Source organism: Myotis myotis, unplaced genomic scaffold (assembly GCF_014108235.1).
Source record: "Myotis myotis isolate mMyoMyo1 unplaced genomic scaffold, mMyoMyo1.p scaffold_m19_p_13, whole genome shotgun sequence".
Lineage (NCBI taxonomy): Eukaryota > Metazoa > Chordata > Mammalia > Chiroptera > Vespertilionidae > Myotis > Myotis myotis.
Window position 1 is genome coordinate 16769588 of NW_023416317.1, and position 19919 is coordinate 16789506.

A 19919-nucleotide genomic window follows, 5' to 3' on the forward strand; every position below is an offset into this window, starting at 1 on the left:
GCCTTCCAGCTGCGAAGTTACCATCAATTCTGCTAGCGGCATTGTATTACTTTTCTATTTGGCCAAGACTGCTTTAACCTCCTTCCTAATGGGTGTCTAATTCTTGAGATGATCCTTCATTTTTTCCTTCAGTCATTCAGTCCTTCCTTGAGTATATATTGAGGTCCAGCTGTGTGCCTAAGCCCCAGTCACAACACGGAAAAGCAGATGTGGTCTCTGCCTCATGGAGCTCACAGTCCTCAAAGGAGGCAGAGGTTAAGTATGCAATTATAAACGGACTCAATCCCTCTGTGTTGTAAGAGAGTTGTCCAAAATAATGATAAGGCCCAACTGGGGTCGTCTTCTCCGACAGTGTTAAATACTTCATGTAGATAAAGAAGCCCGGGGAAGCCTGACACTCTTACAGAAACAGCATCGCCATCTTAACAACACGAAGAAGAACCAGAGACTCCAACGAGTTAAGAAATTTGTAAGAAAAAAAGAGCCAATATTTAAATCTGTGTTTTTCTGTCTTCAGAAGATGTTCTTTCAACAGCTAATATCTACCTCATCCAGAATGTTAATCAGCAGAATAATCAGACACAAGAAATCCTCTTTTATTTCCTTGCAATCAAAGGGCCATTATGACCAGACAAAAGCCGTCTGTGGCCCACTTTTCTCTTGACCTGGGTTTCAGAAAATATTACTAGAAGCTGTAATTTCTCCTCCTCTCCCTCCCCAGTCTTGCTCCTTTTTAATCAGATCAACCTCTACATGTCCGCCAGTCTCATGTAAAACAAGGTGACAAAAGGCTTTAAAACCCAGGAAAAAAAATATTTTCATGGTGGCTGTATGTCCTGTCACCTGAAACCTTTTAGGAAAAAAGATAAATTAAGAATACACTTATAGGCATGACATAATCACTTCCAAATAAGTCAAAGCAAAGGTTTAATTTGGTTCTGAATTTCTTTAACTATACAGCAAACTAAGGTTTAGAGTAAAACAAGTCATTTCAGTTTCAGTTATGTTCTTAACATCACATACACACACATACACACACACACACACAAATATCCTTTATTATTCATAAGAATACCTTTCAATCTAAACTGATAAAATTATTTACCGGGAGGAGAGTCTACGAGTGATCCAATCAATCTTTCCTTGAAGTTTCCCTTTTTCAGTATTAAAGTAGGAAGTTTATATCTATCTTGAGGGAGAAAAGAATAGAAAAAGAATTTCACTCTCAGAGATGTTTCCCTTAGGACAATGCTATGTCTGTATAAGTTGCTGGATTTCCTAAAAAAAAAAAAAAATGAGTGTAACCCCTCTGGGAAAATAACTGTTCTCTCTCTACAAAAACAAATCACCACGTCAGAGACTTTGTTCTGGGTCAGGGAGGAACATCACTCAGTCCCACCCTCACTTACCTGAGGGAACATGAAGTCTAAAAGGAACATGACTTTCCCAAGGTCAGATAGAGGGCTAGCAAAACTTCAAGGCACCTGGCTACCAATGTGATACTCCAAGGAGGAAAGTCATTCTTTTTTTTTCCTTCTGTTAATGACTACCAGCAAGAGAAAGGACTTTTTTCAAGGTTGTTTGTTTATGTTGATGTTGTTTTGTTTCTCTATGAGCAAGTGAAATGTAAATTCCAGGATTTTCCATGAGAGGCTGACAGGATGGCATTTAAAGATATTCTAAGGAGATGATCATGAAAGTAGTTCACTTTCTGCTAGATACAACATTCAGATAGGACCCCAACGCACACCCGTTTTTGCTGTCAAATACTCCTTTTCAGAGCCTGATTGTATATCCCTCCAAACTCCCACTTGTATCTAAGAGGCTCCCCCTGCCACAGACAAAGGGAATCCCCAGCTCTGGCAATGGAGGCTGGGAAGTGAGCGTGAACCTGCTCAAGAGGGGAATCCGAGTTGCAAGAGCTGTTTCCCATCTAATTTTTCTCCTTTCTAATTTTAAAGATGTTTTCTCTATAAACATGTCTCTTTCCATACAAATAACTAAACAGCTATTTATTTAATAGCGTATTAAGTAAACATAATTATCTTGTTCATAATTAATTAGTATATTCATATATTTGTAACTACATATTAAAGGGCAGAAACATATCATTTGGATGAGAAAAATGAGCAAATACTTTAATTTACTGCAAGTAACAGCAAAAGCCAACTGTTCCACTAAAAGGCTGCCATTAGTATATGCAAACGTCTTTGGTTATTACTGCAAAAACTGCATCTCTTCTGGTAAAGCATAAGTATTTATTTTAAGAAAGAATCAGCTTCCTGGGTTACTAACAATGCACAACTCAGGTGATCGGCTGTCAGTCTTAGTATTGTATCACCATTACACATTTCGATTAATTTTAACAAATATCTGTGGACATCTGACTAGTTGTCATGTGCCTACTCTTGTGGAGCTTATGTTTTGCTGGAGAAGACAGGAAAATAAACAAATAAATCTTATTTGGGGGGAGTGAGACAGGAGCACAGGCAGGAAGGAAAGAGTTGGAGGTGGCTATTGATCCACACGTAATGCTGGGCAGATTACACAGTGCTCCATAATGGACATGGGGAGTTCAGATCTTATTCTTAAACCTAGTTGTGTTACTGTATTTAGAGGATGGATCCAATTGCCGAATGAGGGACTGTTTCTCTTATACATGTGTCTAATAATATCAGTAAACTGATGTGTAATCATTTCCACTGAATCATTGTATTTTATTGAGCTTTTTTAATTTCATAGATATCTGGGTCAGAATTTACGATTCTGGAAAATTTCATTTTGAAGTATTTGATAGACCTTTTAAATAAACCTATGATAACTGAAATTTATTTCCCTATAAGATTTTGTCCAGTGCAAATTAAGATCAATGTTGTAAACTGTAGTTCCATGAGCCAACGTAACTTATTGGTCTTTGGAGCCAGATAAACCCGGTTGTAAATTCTGACTCATTCCTCCCACTGTTGTATGACCCTGGGCCCAGCATGTGGCCTCTCAGTCTTCAGTTTCTCCATATGTAAAACGGAGATAATAACAGTGCACATCTCACAGGATTGTGAGGGGAAGAATAAATGACATAGTACCTGTGGAGCATTTAAGCCACTGCCTGCACTTAATACATTTTTTATAACACCGCCTATTACTCTTATCATTGTTACCAAAATCTATTAGTGCTCATTAGCCAACAAAGAGAAATGTCCTAAAATCGTTACTCATGAGAGAATTTTTAAATGGAAGAATTAGGATTATTATATCAAAGGTGTGATATGATATGGAGCTATGTATATATTATGAAAACCTATATCACAAACAAACCTGAAAGTAGAAAAAGTAAGAGTTAATTCATCTGTGTACTTCATCTGTGTAATTCATCAGGTACTTTAATAATAAGCTTAAATCAAGGTTAGGGAATTTCTTGTTGAGCTGTGTACTTTCTGAATTGCCATTAGATTCAAGTTTAAAGAATTCAATAGCAGTTGGCAAATCCCTAGATCACAAGATCCTCAGTTGAAAAATCAGCAACTGAAAGGAATTTCCATTGCTTTCAAATGTTACTGCAGAAAGATCCCCATGCAATTTCTGGGGCCGCCTGTGACCTCTGTGGTCAGCCATCTTAATGAAAGACACTACGGTTTCTGGAAATGTACCATGGGACTCTGAATATTATGATTAATGGAACCACTAACTGTTTACTTAATGAATGTAGATATGCAAACATTGTCTGGTGTCCCAAAATACCCCATTCCAACCTGGCTGCGGTCTGAAACGCCAGAATCACACTGTGCACATGAAAACAATAAAACTGAACATAAAAAGTATTTCTTAATTAGAATATTTAATAAATTTTGAATTTGTGGTTTTTATTGTGTTTAAAATATATTATTTAAAACAAATGTGTTTTAAACAAATATTTATTTAAAATAAATATTCCCAGCTCTGAGAAAGCCCAATTAAGAAATCCAAGAATCTCATAAGAACCAATGACTTTTTGGTAGGAAAGAAAGTGCTTTGTAAAGCAATCATTCAGAATTCAATAACAAGCATTGCCTTCAAATTGAGTATGCACGTTCATGATACAGAATGTTGTAACAAGAAATTTGAGGACAATGAGGAAAACACTAGGTTGTTCATTATTGATGAAATTAGAGATAAGTGACCCAGAGTTTCTAAACTCACATCTGTTTTTAAAAAGGGTCTTTTTAAAGAACCTCTAAAAAGAGGGTTGCTAATGTGGGAATGTTGTACAGGTGCATAAAAGGTAACTTTGGAAGAATAAGTAATGCCATTATTTCTTTCTGAACTGTAAAGTAAGATGAATATGCAAAGAAAGCCAAACCAATTATCATTGCTATAAAATTGCACTTTTGTCTTTATTTTTATTTTGTTAAATCTTTATTGTTGAAAGTATTACACATGTCTCCTTTTTTTCCCCTTTGACCTCTTCTGGCCCACCCCTGCCCCCACTCCCCAGGCCTTCACCACCCTATCATCTGTTCTATGGATTATACATCTATGCATACAAGTTCTTTGGTTGAGCTCTTGCATTTTTGTCTTTAAATTTGTTAATATCAATACCTTTATCTGGATGGTTCTAATATAATTAATCTGTAGAAATTATAAACTTTTGAGAAACAATGCTTACATTTCAAGATTCTATTTTAAAAATTCATTTTTCTCTTTCTTTCAGCAGGAAGATGGCCTTCTATAGTTCTTTTGAAACAGAGAAGATAATATTGTACTCGCAGCTTAAGTAATGCAGAAGATAAAATCACTGCAAGCTGCCCTGTTATGTATGGTTTATGATTATTTTCTTTTCATCTCTTTAATAACGGTTTCTTAATACCAATATAATCAGATTCAATAAATTTGGTATTTTTTAGAATACCTACTACGTGGATCAACCAATACTAAGTTACAATAAGGAAATTTATACAAATCAGTCAGAATAACCACAATGTCCATTATACAACAAAAAGTAAGTGGGTATGGTGAAGAAGCAAAAAAGTAAATTTCAAAAAGTTATTTCAAAAGAAGAAAGCAGTTAACATGACCCAGGTGCTAGAATTAGCAGAGAAGGAATTAAAAAAAAAAAAACTATTGTAGATATGTTCAAGGACTTAAAATAAAACATGAATATAACTGTTGCACATAAGGGGAATTTCAGGAGGAAATGGAGAGTATAAAAAGTTGAATAAAAATTCTAGAACTAAAAGTATAATATATAAAATAAATTATTGACTGGATGTGTTTAACAGCAGATTGGAGATTACAGAAGAAAGGGTTAGTAAACTTGGAGACCAATTAATAGAACATGGACCTGTGGGATAATATTAAGCAATCCAACATAGATATAACTTAAGATTCAGAAGAAAATATAAAGAGAAATAGGTAAGATTTTGAGAAAATAATTACTTAAAAATTTTCAAGTCCCAAACAAAATGAACCCAAAAAGACCGACGCCAAGGCACATAATAATTAAATTGGCAAACACCAACGACAAAGCAAGAATCTTAAAAGCAGCCAGAGAGAGACAGAAAGTTACCTACAAAGGATCCCCCAACAGACTAGCGACCGATTTCTCAACAGAAACACATCAGGCAAGAAGGGAATGGAATGAAATATACAAAGTCATGCAAAGGAAGGGTCTGAATCCAAGAATACTGTACCCAGCGAGGCTATCAATCAAAATTGAGGGTCAAATCAGGAGCTTCACAGACAAAAATGGTCTACAGGAGTTTATTACAACCAAGCCAGCAATGCAAGAAATGCTAAAGGGTCTGCTGTAAATAAAAAAAATAGGAAAAAAGAAGGAACGCAGCGATAAAGAACAAAAATGGCGACTAACAAGTTTCTGTCAATAATAACTTTAAATGTAAATGGATTAAATTCCCCAGTCAAAAGGGGGAATTTAATTAATTCCCCAGTCAATAGGGTAAATGAGTGGATAAGAAAACATGACCCATATATCTGCTGTCTATAGGAAACCCACCTCAGAAAAAAAGACGCACACAGACTGATGGTGAAGGGATGGAAAAAGGTTTTTCAGGCCAGTAGCAATACTTATATCTGACAAATTAGATCTCAAAGTGAAGGACATAAAAAGAGATAAAGAAGGCCACTTCATAATACTAAAGGGAGCAGTCCAACAAGAAGAAATAACTCTGATAAATATATATGCACCCAATATGGGAGCACCCAAATACGTAAGAAATCTTCTGGAGGAGATCAAGGAAGAGACTGACAGCAATACAATCATAGTAGGGGACCTTAACACCCCATTATCACCACTGGGCAAATCCTCTAAACAGAAACTCAGCAAAGAAACATCAATCCTAAATGACTCACTAGATCAGAAGGAATTAATTGACATCTTCAGAACATTTCACCCCAAAGCCACAGAATATACATTCTCCTCAAGTGCACATTTGTCATCTTCAAAGATAGACCATATATTGGGTCACAGACAAAGTCTCTTCAAATTCAAGAAAATTGAAATCATATCAAGCATCTTCTCAGACCACAAAGGCATAAAACTGGAAATCAACTACAACAAAAACAATCCAGAAAAATCAAACACATGGAGACTAAATAGCATGCTATTAAACAATGACTGGGTTACCAGTGAGATCAAAGAAGAAATAAAAATCATCATGGCAACAAACGACAATGAAAACACAACAATCCAAAACCTATGGGGCACAGCAAAAGCAGTCTTGAGAGGGAAGTCCATAGCTCTACAAGCCTACTGCAAGAAACAAGAACAATGAGAATAAATGACATAACTCTACAATTCGAAGAGTTAGAAAGAGAGCAACAAAAAAAAAGCCCACTGTAAGCAGAAGGAAGGAAATAACAGAGCGGAGATAAACAATATAGAGACCAAAAAAACAATACAAAAGATCAACAAAACCAAGAGCTGGTTCTCTGAAAGGATAAACAAGATTGATACACCTCTAGCCAGGCTCACCAAGAAACAAAGAGAGAGGACCCAAATAAACAATATCAGAAATGAAAGAGGAGAAATAACAACAGACCCCATAGAAATACAAAGGATTGTTAGAAAATACTATGAACAACTCTACTCCAACACACTAGACAACCTGGAGGAAATGGACATATTCCTAGATAAATACAACCTTCCAAAACTTAATCAGGAAGAATCTAAAAATCTCAATAGGCCAATAACTATGGAGGAAATCGAAGCAGTAACCAAAAAGCTTCCAGCAAACAAAAGCCCGGGGCCAGATGGCTTCACAGGGGAGTTTTACCAAACATTCAAGGAAGACCTAAAACCTATCCTCCTCAGACTATGTCAAAAGATCCAAGAGAAGGAACACTTCCCAGCTCATTCTATGAAGCCAGCATTACCCTAATCCCAAAACCAGATAAAGACAATACAATGAAAGAGAATTATAGGCCAATATCCCTCATGAACATAGATGCCAAAATCCTCAACAAAATCCTAGCAAATTGGATCCAGCAGTACATCAAAAGGATTATACACCATGACCAAGTAGGATTTATCCCAGGGATGCTTGCAAGGATGGTACAATATCCGCAAATCAATAAATGTGATACATCACATAAACATATTGAGAGAAAAAAACCACATAGTCATAGCTATTGATGCGGAAAAGCATTTGATAAAATCCAACACCCTTTCTTGATAAAAACTCTCAGCAAGATAGGAACTGAGGGATCTTACCTCAACATAATAAAGGCCATATATGACAAACCCACAGCCAACATCATAATCAATGGGCAAAAACTAAAACCATTCCCCATAAAAACAGGAACAAGACAGGGATGCCCCCTCTCACCACTCCTGTTCAACATAGTACTGGAAGTACTAGCCGTTGCGATCAGACAAGAAGAAGAAATAAAAGGCATCCAGGTTGGGAAAGAAGAAGTAAAACTGTCCTTATTTGCAGATGACATGATACTGTACATAGAGAACCCTAAAGATTCCATCAAAAATTATTAGACTTAATAAATGAATTCGGCCATGTAGCAGGATACAAAATTAATGCTAAGAAATCCATGGCATTTCTTTATACCAATAGTGAACTTACAGAAAATGAAACTACAGAAGCAATCCCATTTACCATTGCACCAAAAAAATTAAAATACCTAGGAATAAACTTAACTAAGGAGGTAAAAGACTTATATGCCAAAAACTACAGGACACTGAAAAAAGAGATAGAGGAAGACATAAACAGATGGAAGAACATACCGTGTTCATGGATTGGTAGAATCAACATCATCAAAATGTCCATACTACCCAAAGCAATCTATAGATTCAATGCAATCCCCATTAAATTACCAACGGCATATTTCACAAATCTAGAACGAATGTTCCAAAAATTCATCTGGAATAAAAAAAGACCCCGAATAGCTGCAGCAATCCTGAGAAAGAAGAACAAAGTAGGTGGGATCTCAATACCAGATATCAAACTGTATTACAAAGCCACTGTTCTTAAAACAGCTTGGTACTGGCACAAGAATAGACATATAGATCAATGGAATAGAATAGAGACCCCAGAAATTGACCCAAACCACTATGCCCAATTAATATTCGACAAAGGAGGCAAGAGCATACACTGGAGTCAAGACAGTCTCTTCAATAAATGGTGTTGGGAAAATTGGACAGATACATGCAAAAATATGAAACTAGACCACCAACTCACACCATACACAAAAATAAACTCAAAATGGATAAAAGACTTAAACGTAAGACGGGAAACCGTAAAAATACTAGAGGAATCCACAGGCAGCGAAATTGCAAACATATGCCGAAGGAATTTCTTCTCTGATAATGCTCCTAGGGCAATGGAAACTAAAGAGAAAATAAACAAATGGGACTACATCAAAATAAAAAGCTTTTGCACAGCAAAGGAAACCATCAACAAAACAACAAGAAGACCCACTACATGGGAGAACATATTTGCCAATGATACCACCGATAAGGGTTTAATTTCCAACATTTACAAGGATCTCATGAAACTTAACAAAAGGAAGATAAACAATCCAATAAAAAAATGGGCAACTGACCTAGATAGACACTTTTTGAAAAAGGACATACAGAAGGCCGAAAGACATATGAAAGCATGCTCAAAGTCACTAATTATACGAGAGATGCAAATCAAAACAACAATGCGTTATCATCTCACACCTGTCAGAATGGCTATCATCAACAAATCAAAAAACAACAAGTGTTGGAGAGGATGTGGAGAAAAAGGAACCCTTCTGCACTGCTGGTGGGAATGCAGACTGGTGCAACCACTGTGGAGAACAGTATGGCGCTACCTCAAAAAACTAAAATTGGAACTCCCATTTGACCCAGTGATCCCACTACTAGGAATATATCCCAAGAAACCAGAAAAGCCAATCAGAAAGGATATATGCACCCCTATGTTCATAGCAGCACAATTCACCATAGCTAAGATTTGGAAACTGCCTAAGTGCCCATCAGCAGATGAGTGGATTAGAAAACTGTGGTACATATACACAATGGAATACTATGCTGCGGTTAAAAAAAAAGGAACTCTTGCCTTTTGCAACAGCATGGATGGAACTGGAGAGCATTATGCTAAGTGAAATAAGCCAGTCAGAGAAAGATAAATACCACATGATCTCACTCATTTGTGGATTATAGAGAACAACATAGACTGATGAAAAGAAACAGATCCAAAGACTGAGAAACAGCAATCAGGCTATCAATCCCCAGAAGGAAAGTAGGGGAGGGCGGGGGTAAGGGGAAGAGATCAACCGAAGGACTTGTATACATGTATATAAGCCAAACCAATGGACATGGACAACAGGGGGATGGGAGCATGAGTGGGGAAGGTTAGGAGTTAATGGGGGCGGGGGGATGAGGACACATTTGTAATACCTTAACTAACAATAAAAATTTTTTTTTTCAAATATGGTGAGAATATTCAAGAATCTTGGCAAACTCAAAGCAGAGTAAGTACAAAGAAAATCACATCTAGGAACATCTTTAACTTATCATACTTTATAGTTTACTGAAAATCAAAGATAAGGAGAAAAATCTTGAAAGCAACAGAGAAAAATGATACACTGCATTCAGAGAAACAAAGAAAAGAATGACAGTTGACATTTCATCAGAAGCATTAAAGCACAGAAGAGAATGGGATTATATCTTCAAAGTGCTAAAAGAAAAAATGAAACTGTCAAGTAAAAATTCTATATCCAGCAAAATCAGCCTTCAAAAATGAGGGTGAAATAAAGATATATTTAAATAAACAGAAGCTGAAAAAAAAGTTGTTGCTACTGAACCTGTAAATGTTAAAATGCTAGAAGAGGTCCTTCAGGCTGAAGAGAAATTATAACACAGGAACTTCTCATCTATAGGAAGGAAGAGTACCCGAAATGATAAATGTCTGGGTAAATATATTACTATCTTTTTTCGCAATTAATGTTTTATGATATGGACGTTTAAAGAAAAAATAAAACAAAATAAAAATAACATTTTACTATAGTGTTTATAACATATAGAAGTAAAATAGTATGACAATATCACAAAGGATGGTGCTAGATGGAATTACACTGTTGTAAAGTTCTTATTTCAGGTAAAATGGTACTTGACACACGAAGTTAAGTCTAGATACACTGTACAATTAAGTTACAGATGCTTATTTTAATCCTTAAAGCATCAACTGAAACAACATATTTTTTAAAAGTAGCTTAGCACCAAAAGGCAGACCGGCCCCAAAAGCAAAAGATTCAGATAGTAAATACTTGAGGCTCTAGAGGCCTTACCGTTCTGGTCACAACTACTCAATTTCCCCACTGCAGCTCAAAAGTAGCCAGGACAAGATATAAATAAATGGGCATGGTGTTATTCCAATAAAACTTCATTTACAAAATCAGCCACTGGGCTGGATTTGACCCAAGGGCCATAGTTTGCAAACTCCTCTTCTAGATCAAGACTGAATTCAAGTGTACTATCCATATAGTTACTTGAGGTGATTCCTTGCCCATAGACTACAACATCCACTATGTGTTGTATAAATATCGAATAAACCAGTCTGTGCTGTATCCAAAAAAATAAAATTAAATTGAAAAGGTAGATGAGTATTTTCCTAGAGGATAAGGGTCACTCACCCACAACCTAAAAGAGGTCCTAACATGTACTGAGTTCTGCATAATGTTAAATTTTTAAAAAAGGACACTTACAGGAATAAAATTCACAGGGTAGGAAGTAATAAGCATCATAAAAGGCAAAAATAAAGTATCTTTAGAGATTATCAAAATTACTATGTAGATAAAATCATTTTAATTTTTCACTTAGGGAAAATAAAGATAATATGGATTCCCTGTGTCTGGGGAGACTTCTTCTAACTGTGGTGGAGGTGAATCTAGAATCTCCCTCAATCCAGGGAGCTCTTCAGGGATTTTCTCCAATGTAGCTCGGAACCCCAGACTGGCAGAAGTCTCCTGTCGTGCACTGTGATCATACCCTGTGTTTCTCTTTCCAAAATCTAATCATTATTTACGTTGCCATGTCTTTATCATCCATCTCTCCCATTTGGTGAACTCTGTGAGAACAAAGACAGCATCTGCCAAGCTCATGGCCATATCCACAGCACAGTGCTGACTATAGGAGGCCACTGGGAACTCTCTGTTGAATGAAATACAGGACATGAGATGGGTGAGGTCTTAGAATTCATCTCGATTCTACAAGCATGCCATTTTACAGCTGAGCAAAGAGACCACAGCAACAGATCTTTGAGCATGTAATGACCCAGTTGGGACTGGCACTACTGGCACCTAAACCTCCAGGTCACCAGGCCAAAGCTCTCTCTGTTGGATCAAGCTGCTTGAGCAATCGTCAGTGTGCATAACATGTGACCACCAAACAAGTGAATAACACAAACCTCAAAGGCACGGCATTGGCCTTATGAAAAGCAATGATGTTCTAGATAAATGAACAAAAGCAAGTATGTGTGTGTCTATGGTTTGTAACAACTGAAAAATGACTTCTATTTTAAAATGCTCACACCTAGAGTTTCCTCAGAGACTGTTTACACATCAGTGCTGTGAATAAATGACAAGCGGCAAGTCCTAACTAAGAACACCTAATGTAAGATCTTAAAATGCAGAGAAATGTGACCGCCCCTGCCAAGCTGATAAAAGGAGAGGAAAAGAAAAAAAGAAAAGCACTAGGCATGCCCCATCGTTAGATCAGGAAAAAAGACTGATTTTAATACAAAGAGTGTGAAATTTTCCTTCTCTCCCCAGTTATTTCTCCTATAGGCGCGGCCCCCATCTTTCTTCTTTACTGCACCAAGTCAATCAGCTGTCTCCATACAGTCACCACATAGGAAATAGAGTCAATAACTACGTAGGGAGCCAGGTGGGCACTGGGAATATCAGGGGGAACACTTTGTAAAGTATATGATTGTGGAACCACTATGCCGTTCACCTGAAACCAATACAAAATAATATTGAAAGTCAACTGCAAAAATAATAACAATACTTAAAAAAAACAAAAAAACCAACAACTCCATTTCTAATTGCAGAGCCTTTTGTGTCCACTCACACTTCGTTATCCCTCGGACTGTCACCAGGATTTTTTTCCTGTCAATTACAAACAACAAAGAAAAATATACTATAGAAAAGGCTGTAATGGAAAAGGCTTCTGCAGGATACACAATTCAAAACCACAATTTTCCCCACTGTGCACCAGCGCTGTGCAATTGGCACTTATCTGAGACAGTTTTCAAAGTAAATATGTTCGCCATTCAAAGATAAGCAAGCTTTTAGTAAACTGTCAAAAAAAAGTTTTGTCTTCTTCTTCATCGCAGGTGGAGAAACCCAAAAAGGAAAAGGAAAAGGGGGAAGACAGTCTCTGAGTTATACTGCACGTGTAGACCTAGTTTTCTGGAAATCCATCAGTAGCTAGGATAATCAGGGCGAGGATCCACCCCCACCACACTGCCCCAGGCCCAAGGTAGATTTTGCCATCAAAATAATGAGGGTGAAACACTAAAATAACCATGCATGGTAATTAAGGCAGTTTCTAAAGCTCTGTTTTTAACATCATCATTAACCTCACATGTGCTTTACAGTAAAAACCTATGTTCATTCAAAACATAAACTAAAAAAGGGAAGATGCCACTTTAACAAGGCCTCTGTTGACATCAGTTATAACTGAAAGTTGTCCCAATGGAGGTATCAGGGAATAAATAACAAAACCCACAGAGGCTCATGGAGGGCATCTTAAAGGGGGCCACCCCGGGGCTGGGATGACACTAGCATCCACACAAGCTTTGCAGCCAGTGACAACCGGGCAGCCCTGCTTCCTACGGAGGATGCTGCACTGTGGTTGCTCACACACGCTACCCGTCAAAGGCTGCGTTTTGCTTTTGCCCAACACAGCTTTTGTTAGGCACTAACCATCTAATGCCAGACTTAGGGACCTTACAGAAGGGACTGCCAACTTCAAGGTCATAAACCCCTGGGGAAAGTGTTAAATCTCTGGAGAGACAAATGAAAAATAAAATGCTGGCAATAGAGGAAACATAACTTTCTTTTTTTTTTTTTTTCGCACCCCCCCTTCCCCCTCAAGGTTGCTGTAGATATTCAGGTTCTTTTTTGATTCCATATATAAGTTTGGAATATTTGTTCTAGATCTGTGAAATATGTTGTCGGTATTTTAATAGGAATTGCATTGAATCTGTAGATTGCCTTGGGTAGTATGGACATTTAAATTATGTTGATTCTGCCAATCCATGAATATGGTATATTCTTCCACTTGTTTATATCTTCTTCTATCTTTTTGATCAACATCCTGTATTTTCCGAGTACAGGTCTTTTGCCTCCTTGGTTAATTTTATTCCTAAATATATTAATTTTTTTTGTTGCAATGGTAAATGGAATTATTTGTTTAATCATAACTTTCTAGTGATAGATAACTTTCAAAGATTCTACCAAAAAACCCCAAAATTTTCACTTTTAAAATACCTAAAGGTACAGTGGCACAAAATCTCCAAGCTGATGTAAAAGAACGGGCAGATGTATCATCCCTTTGGTTTTGGGAGAGCAGAGGGGCTAAGACTATATAACATGAAGCTACACAGTTTAGGAAATTCCACAAAAACCTCCCAGCTCCCTTTGCTCTTACTGAGCTAATAGTGCAGGGACCTTCTCAGTATTATTTCACAGTGAGCAGATGGTAGTCTGAAATTTTTTTGATATACACAATCCACTGCCAGGGGTTGCCAAAAGGTCAGCAGAACCCAGATTAACAATTGATCAGCTCTAATGGACCGTCATAGCAATAAACTCAGAGCCCATACACAGACCGGCTACTCCAGTAATAGCAACGGGGCTGACACCCAAGCTGTTAACAGACTTGTGCTTAATAGCATCGCTGCTTTGCAGCTTCAAAACCCTCATGGAAGCCGACAGGCATTCTTCAGCACACATCCATTCTCTGGAAGGCCTCTCTTTGTCAGGTTTCCGCGAAAGCGCGCGGTTTACTCTGACCCAGAGATTTCACGGAGGTCTGAGGTCTGGGTAGTGAATGACACTCTGCAATACTGACTGGTTATTTCAACATCTACTCTTGTGTTCAGACCACAACTGAGCCTCTGATAGTTCTTGTGTACTCATACAAAACAGACGACAGGGCTTCCCAAGAAAACAAAAGCTGTAACACTCCAGAGACTCACTTTCTCGTCCTCTATTTTTTCTCCAGAGAGACCCAATGCTGCATTCGTGTTTACAGCACCGCATTTGACAAGGAACCGCTTGTGCTACAACAGGGTTTTATTGTGAAGCTTCAATAATGGGAAGGAAGTCAGAACACTCTGGGAAGATAACAACAGCTCCAGACAGACAAAAGAGAGCGGCTCAAGGTTAGTTGCGCTAAACCACTCAGTGTTCTTTTCCTCAGCTGAAGGATAAAAATCCCCTGAAGTCAACTAAAGCATTCCCTTCCTTGCCCATCTGCCTTGACTAGACGACTGGTCTCGGCATAAAATTGACTATGAGACATAAACACCAGATTTTACAAAACAGTTCTTTCTTGCCCTCCCACAAACTCACTCCTTCCAATTGGACCAATGGATCCAAATATTTAGTCCAGAGAAACCCAAGAACAAGGACATTCTCTTACATAAACACAATACAAGGCTCAAAATCAGGAAAGTCCACATTGAGGCAATATTATTTATCGAATGCAGAGTCAATATTCACATTTTTTTTAAATATATTTTATTGATTTTTTACAGAGAGGAAGGGAGAGAGATAGAGAGCCAGAAACATCGATGAGAGGGAAACATCGATCAGCTGCCTCCTGCACATCTCCTACTGGGGATGTGCCCGCAACCCACGTGCATGCCCTTGACCGGAATCGAACCCGGGACCCCTCAGTTTGCAAGCCGACGCTCTATCCACTGAGCCAAACCGGTTTTGGCAGTATATTCACACCTTTGCTTCTGGTTCAGAATCCAGTTTAGGATCTCATGTTGCATTTAGTTGTCATGTGTCTTTAATGTCCTTTACTCAGGAACAAGTTCTCAATGTTTCTTTGTCTTTCTTGACCTTGACTCTTTTGAACTGTCCAACCAGTTACTTTGTGAACTGTCCAGCCACTTACTTTGTAAAATATGCCTTAGTCCAGATTCTCTGGCATTTTGTCATGATTAGGTTAAGGCTACACCTTTGGGACACACTGTGAAAGAATTCTACATAAGCGGTGTTGTATCCGTCCTGGTCATCACATCTGGAAGCTCCCGATGTCACTTGGTCTCATCACTGATGACATTAACTTTGGTTACGTATGCAAGATAGTGTCTGCCAGCTTTTTCCCTATTAAAGTTGATATTTTCTCCTTTGTGACTAATGAGTAATTTGTGGGTGGTTGCTCTAAGACTGTCAATGTCCTGTTCTTCATCAAACTTTTACCTGCTAATTTTAGTATCAATTGAAGATTCTTATCTCAATCAATCAATACCATAATTTTCTAACTCCATCATTTCTTCCATAGTTATTAAGTGCCATGCCATCATAAGAGCTTCCCTTCTCATTTATTTATGCGTTTATCTTTTTATCTACCTGTTTGTTTATTATCAGAGTAGACTCATGGTTTCTTAATTTATTCAATGTTATAATCTAAGTTGATTTGAGATGAGCTTCTGTCATTTAGTACCAGAATATTCCTGAAAAGGCCTCAGGAACTCCTGAGGAGAGGAAGACAATTTCCCTTGGCAACACATTCAAGAGACCCTTACAAGCGTCACACTTACGAAGGCGCTTCCTGATGCTTCCATTAAACCCCCCATGGCCACTCTAGGAAGTCCAGACCCTCTGAAGAGCAGGCACACTGAAGTCAGCGTGGCCAGTAAATGGCCCCTGGATCTTCCTGGAGCCGCCACATGGTTGTAGCTATAGGAAGCGCGATGCTTCTTGCTATATTCAGCTGATTTTTCTGTTCTGTCTCTTGCAGCTCTGCTCAGAAACCGGGGCTGGCTTCTCCACTCCTCTCCAATGTTACCAACAGTGACTAGAACAGCTCCACCTCCCCCTGCAACTTCTTGTGCTTGGCTATATTCCAGGCTCTATTTGCTTTATATGTTGAAGATTATGCCTAAAAATGAACCCCAGATAGTAGGTTTGACATTTTCTGCTTCCCCTACAGACCTACTCTTCACCCTTCTCCACCCAGTGAAAAGCCTGGGGAGGCTGAATCAAGTCAACTATACTGACAGTTGGATTCAGCCAATGGTGGGTACCAACAAGAGATCAGAAGGCTAGAAATGGTTGTTGGGGTATCTTTCCCAAAAACTGCCAGATCATCATGGCTGCACCCTTCTATCAAGTACCCTTTCCATATAGCTATTCTCCCTGGCTATTAGAAACCTCTCTGTCCCCTGGTTCCTTCAGGCCAGGAGTGTGGCTTGACATGGGGTGCAACACTATAGCTTGTTGGTTTCATTTACCACATATTTGTAAATATTCCCTGTATTAAACTTTCCTCAATTACCACATTTGAGTGTTCATGCTTTTACCCACAAGGCAAAAAGAAAACCAATGTAGACAGTAATGATGACAAGAGGTAGACCCATGGGACAGAGATACAGCCAAAGCCTATCTTAGGGATCACTATCTTTTCTTTCTTCTGTCTTTTTCATATACCACTATTTCCCAAATGTGACCACTAAAAGAGTTATGTTCTATCAAAACACAGACTTAAGGATTCAGGTTTACTCCCTCTGGTTTTTCTAGAAGTAAGGAGAGGCTACACAACTCAGGAATGACAATACAGATAAAATTTACTCCAGAAGAGAAGCAAAGGAACCTCCACGTGTTATTCAATTCATTGGCCCCTTCTACTGTGTTTTCTCTTACAAGACAACATCAAAAGCCTTCTCAACCAGACACAGGATGCCATGATTAGATATGAGATTACTACCAGAAATTTGTTAAGTGGATGTTCATATCCCACATCTGTGAATGATTTAATTTTTAAATATAATTAAAATCAATTCAACATTAAATCCATCACAACATTCCTTTCAATCACTTAAGCCAAGGAAAAGTCTGTATTCTGCTATCTATCTTATCAATTTACCATTAAGAGCTCTGGTGATTATTGTCAGTTGGCTGGTTAACTCCCCTGTAATTGGGGAGGATTCCATCAAAATCTGGTTATATGCATGAGCTTGTGTTATCCCACTGCAATTATCATGGTGGGCAATGAGGTTCCCTATCCTGCCTTATCAAAAAATAGGCACATTTATTCCAACGGCAGTGTCATCCTCTCAAAGCCTTTCTTTTCCAGCCACTGAAACCTGGCATTCCTGGAACACCGAGTGCTTCTCCTTTGGCAAAAAACAATTAATTCGAACTATAATCACGTACCTGCAAGTCTGCATCGAATTCATGTTTCAGATGTGCTTCTTCCGCAGCCTCCACCAGGCGCTAAAAAGATAGAAAGCGACAGGAAGGGTTACAAGTGTGGCCTGGACCCCATTCCTACAATGTGAAAAGACTGAGTTTTCTGTGTTGTCCCCCAAATGACAGAGTATATCATGTTCATTGTGACTGGTACCTTACACCCATGACAATGAACATAGTAACGTCAGTGTCAAAATCCAGCTTTTGCCTTCATTATTCAACCATAATTCTTCCAACAGATATTGACTGTTATGTGTGTATAAAGACACACATGTTCCACATCCATTTTTGTATAAAAGACACTGGCCCTTGAGGTTGGATATGGACTCCAAGACCTACCTAGAAAGTACATTCCTTAGGCAGAGAAGGCCCTTAGTCAAGATTTATTGAACTGAATTGACTTCAACTCTAAATGGACTAACTTCCCCAATGCTTTGGAAAACACTACTTATTTTAATTGCCTGCCTCATTCAAGGTCAATTTTTTCTGCACCCAGTTCTAGTATGTAATTATCAGGTGACAGTTATTTGAATTTTATGGGACATCAATGTCATTTTGACAATCTTCCTCCCAATAATAAAATCACTGAAATTAAATACACAATTATTCTTCTTGGCCAACTAAATTCAGCCATTTCATATTCTTATGAAAACAACTTAATGAAATTCCATTTAACAATTATTCAACAACCAAAATCATTTCACTTTAATTTGAATTTGCCAGTAAGTTATTTCCCACAATGAAAATGCAAACGAGAAGATATTGCATAAAATTCATTTAGTTAAATAATATTTCACTGAAATTTCATTGAACTAAGAGCAAAATCTTTCGATCCAAATAAAAATGCAACCATTCCTGTTTTTCCCATGGTTAATCATGTAGCCTATGCTACCTTTAACTTGCTTTCACTTGACATAATATAGACCTGAATTTAAAAGGCCATGTTTAAAAAAAATGATGACATTAATCTCTAAATGATCACAAATCCACAGACAAATGTTCCATGAATGATTATTAAATTGGACATAGAAATGAAGAGGCTGAATATGACTGGATAACTTCGGGCTCTGTTGTAGAGCACTAAAGTCTTCTCTCTTCATAGGGGCATATAAGGAAAGAGATAGGCCAGCCAGAGACCGGCTGTTACAGACAGGAATCTGGGAGGGCTGACCAATCTGGCTCCTCACACTCCCTGCAGATGGTCAGAAAGGGGCTGCCCCATCTCTGGTCAATCAAAGAATAGCCCCCAGGAAGCAGGACAGGGCTGGCGACAGAAGAATGAGTTCTAACTCCAGCCGCAATGCAACACACTACAATTGTGAGATTTGGGGCAATATCCTTTCCCTCTCTGGGTCGTTTCTTCAGCTTATGCACATGAAAAGGTGACCCCGGAGCAGTGGTTCTCAAAATGTAGTCCCCCATTGGCAGCATCAGTTTCACCTGAGAGCTTGTTAGAAATACACCTTCTCAGGCCCAAGCCAGTACTGCAGAATTGGGAGTTCTGGGGGTGGGCCTGGCGACCTCTGTTAACAAGCTCTGCCAGTGACTGATCCACTGGCTAAAAACACCTCTTAGTCTGGATCGTACCTCACCCCTGATGCCTTGCTGAATGAGCTGCTCCAGGCCTCCAAGGTGCCTCAACTCTCATTTATCTTTTCAAAACCTATGCACATATGTATTTTCACCATGAGACGTGAAGTACTTTATAGAGGAGAGGCATACAATGGAGAGGAGGAGAAACAGAGGAAAAGAAAAATAAGACACAGTCTGCGTAGATTGGATATGTTGGCCCAAAGCTTACATTGGGACAGCTTTCAAAGGGTCACGGTTTTCTTGGAATTGTCCCAGCCGATGAGGTTTGTCAGCCTCCTGGGATCACAAGACACAATTTGCAAATGGATCAATATGAACCGAGACAGATGAGTGACAGGCAGTGATATATCAAATCCATGTTTTCTTGAGAGCTTATTCTTTTCATCTTTGTAACAGAC

General features: G+C 38.3%; 1 protein-coding gene across 2 annotated transcripts in view; it reads right to left on the minus strand.

The window, feature by feature from the left end:
• The window catches only part of CACNA2D3 (calcium voltage-gated channel auxiliary subunit alpha2delta 3), an 809032-nt gene that overhangs the window by 557361 nt on the left and 231752 nt on the right, over positions 1–19919 (minus strand). For both annotated transcript variants that reach the window (XR_004971472.1, XM_036331880.1), the window contains exon 4: positions 17893–17952. Coding sequence is in view for 1 of the 2 variants with exons in the window: in XM_036331880.1 (XP_036187773.1) it covers positions 17893–17952 (60 nt within the window). In the remaining variant the exon portion in view is untranslated. The remainder of the gene's footprint in view (positions 1–17892; positions 17953–19919) is intronic.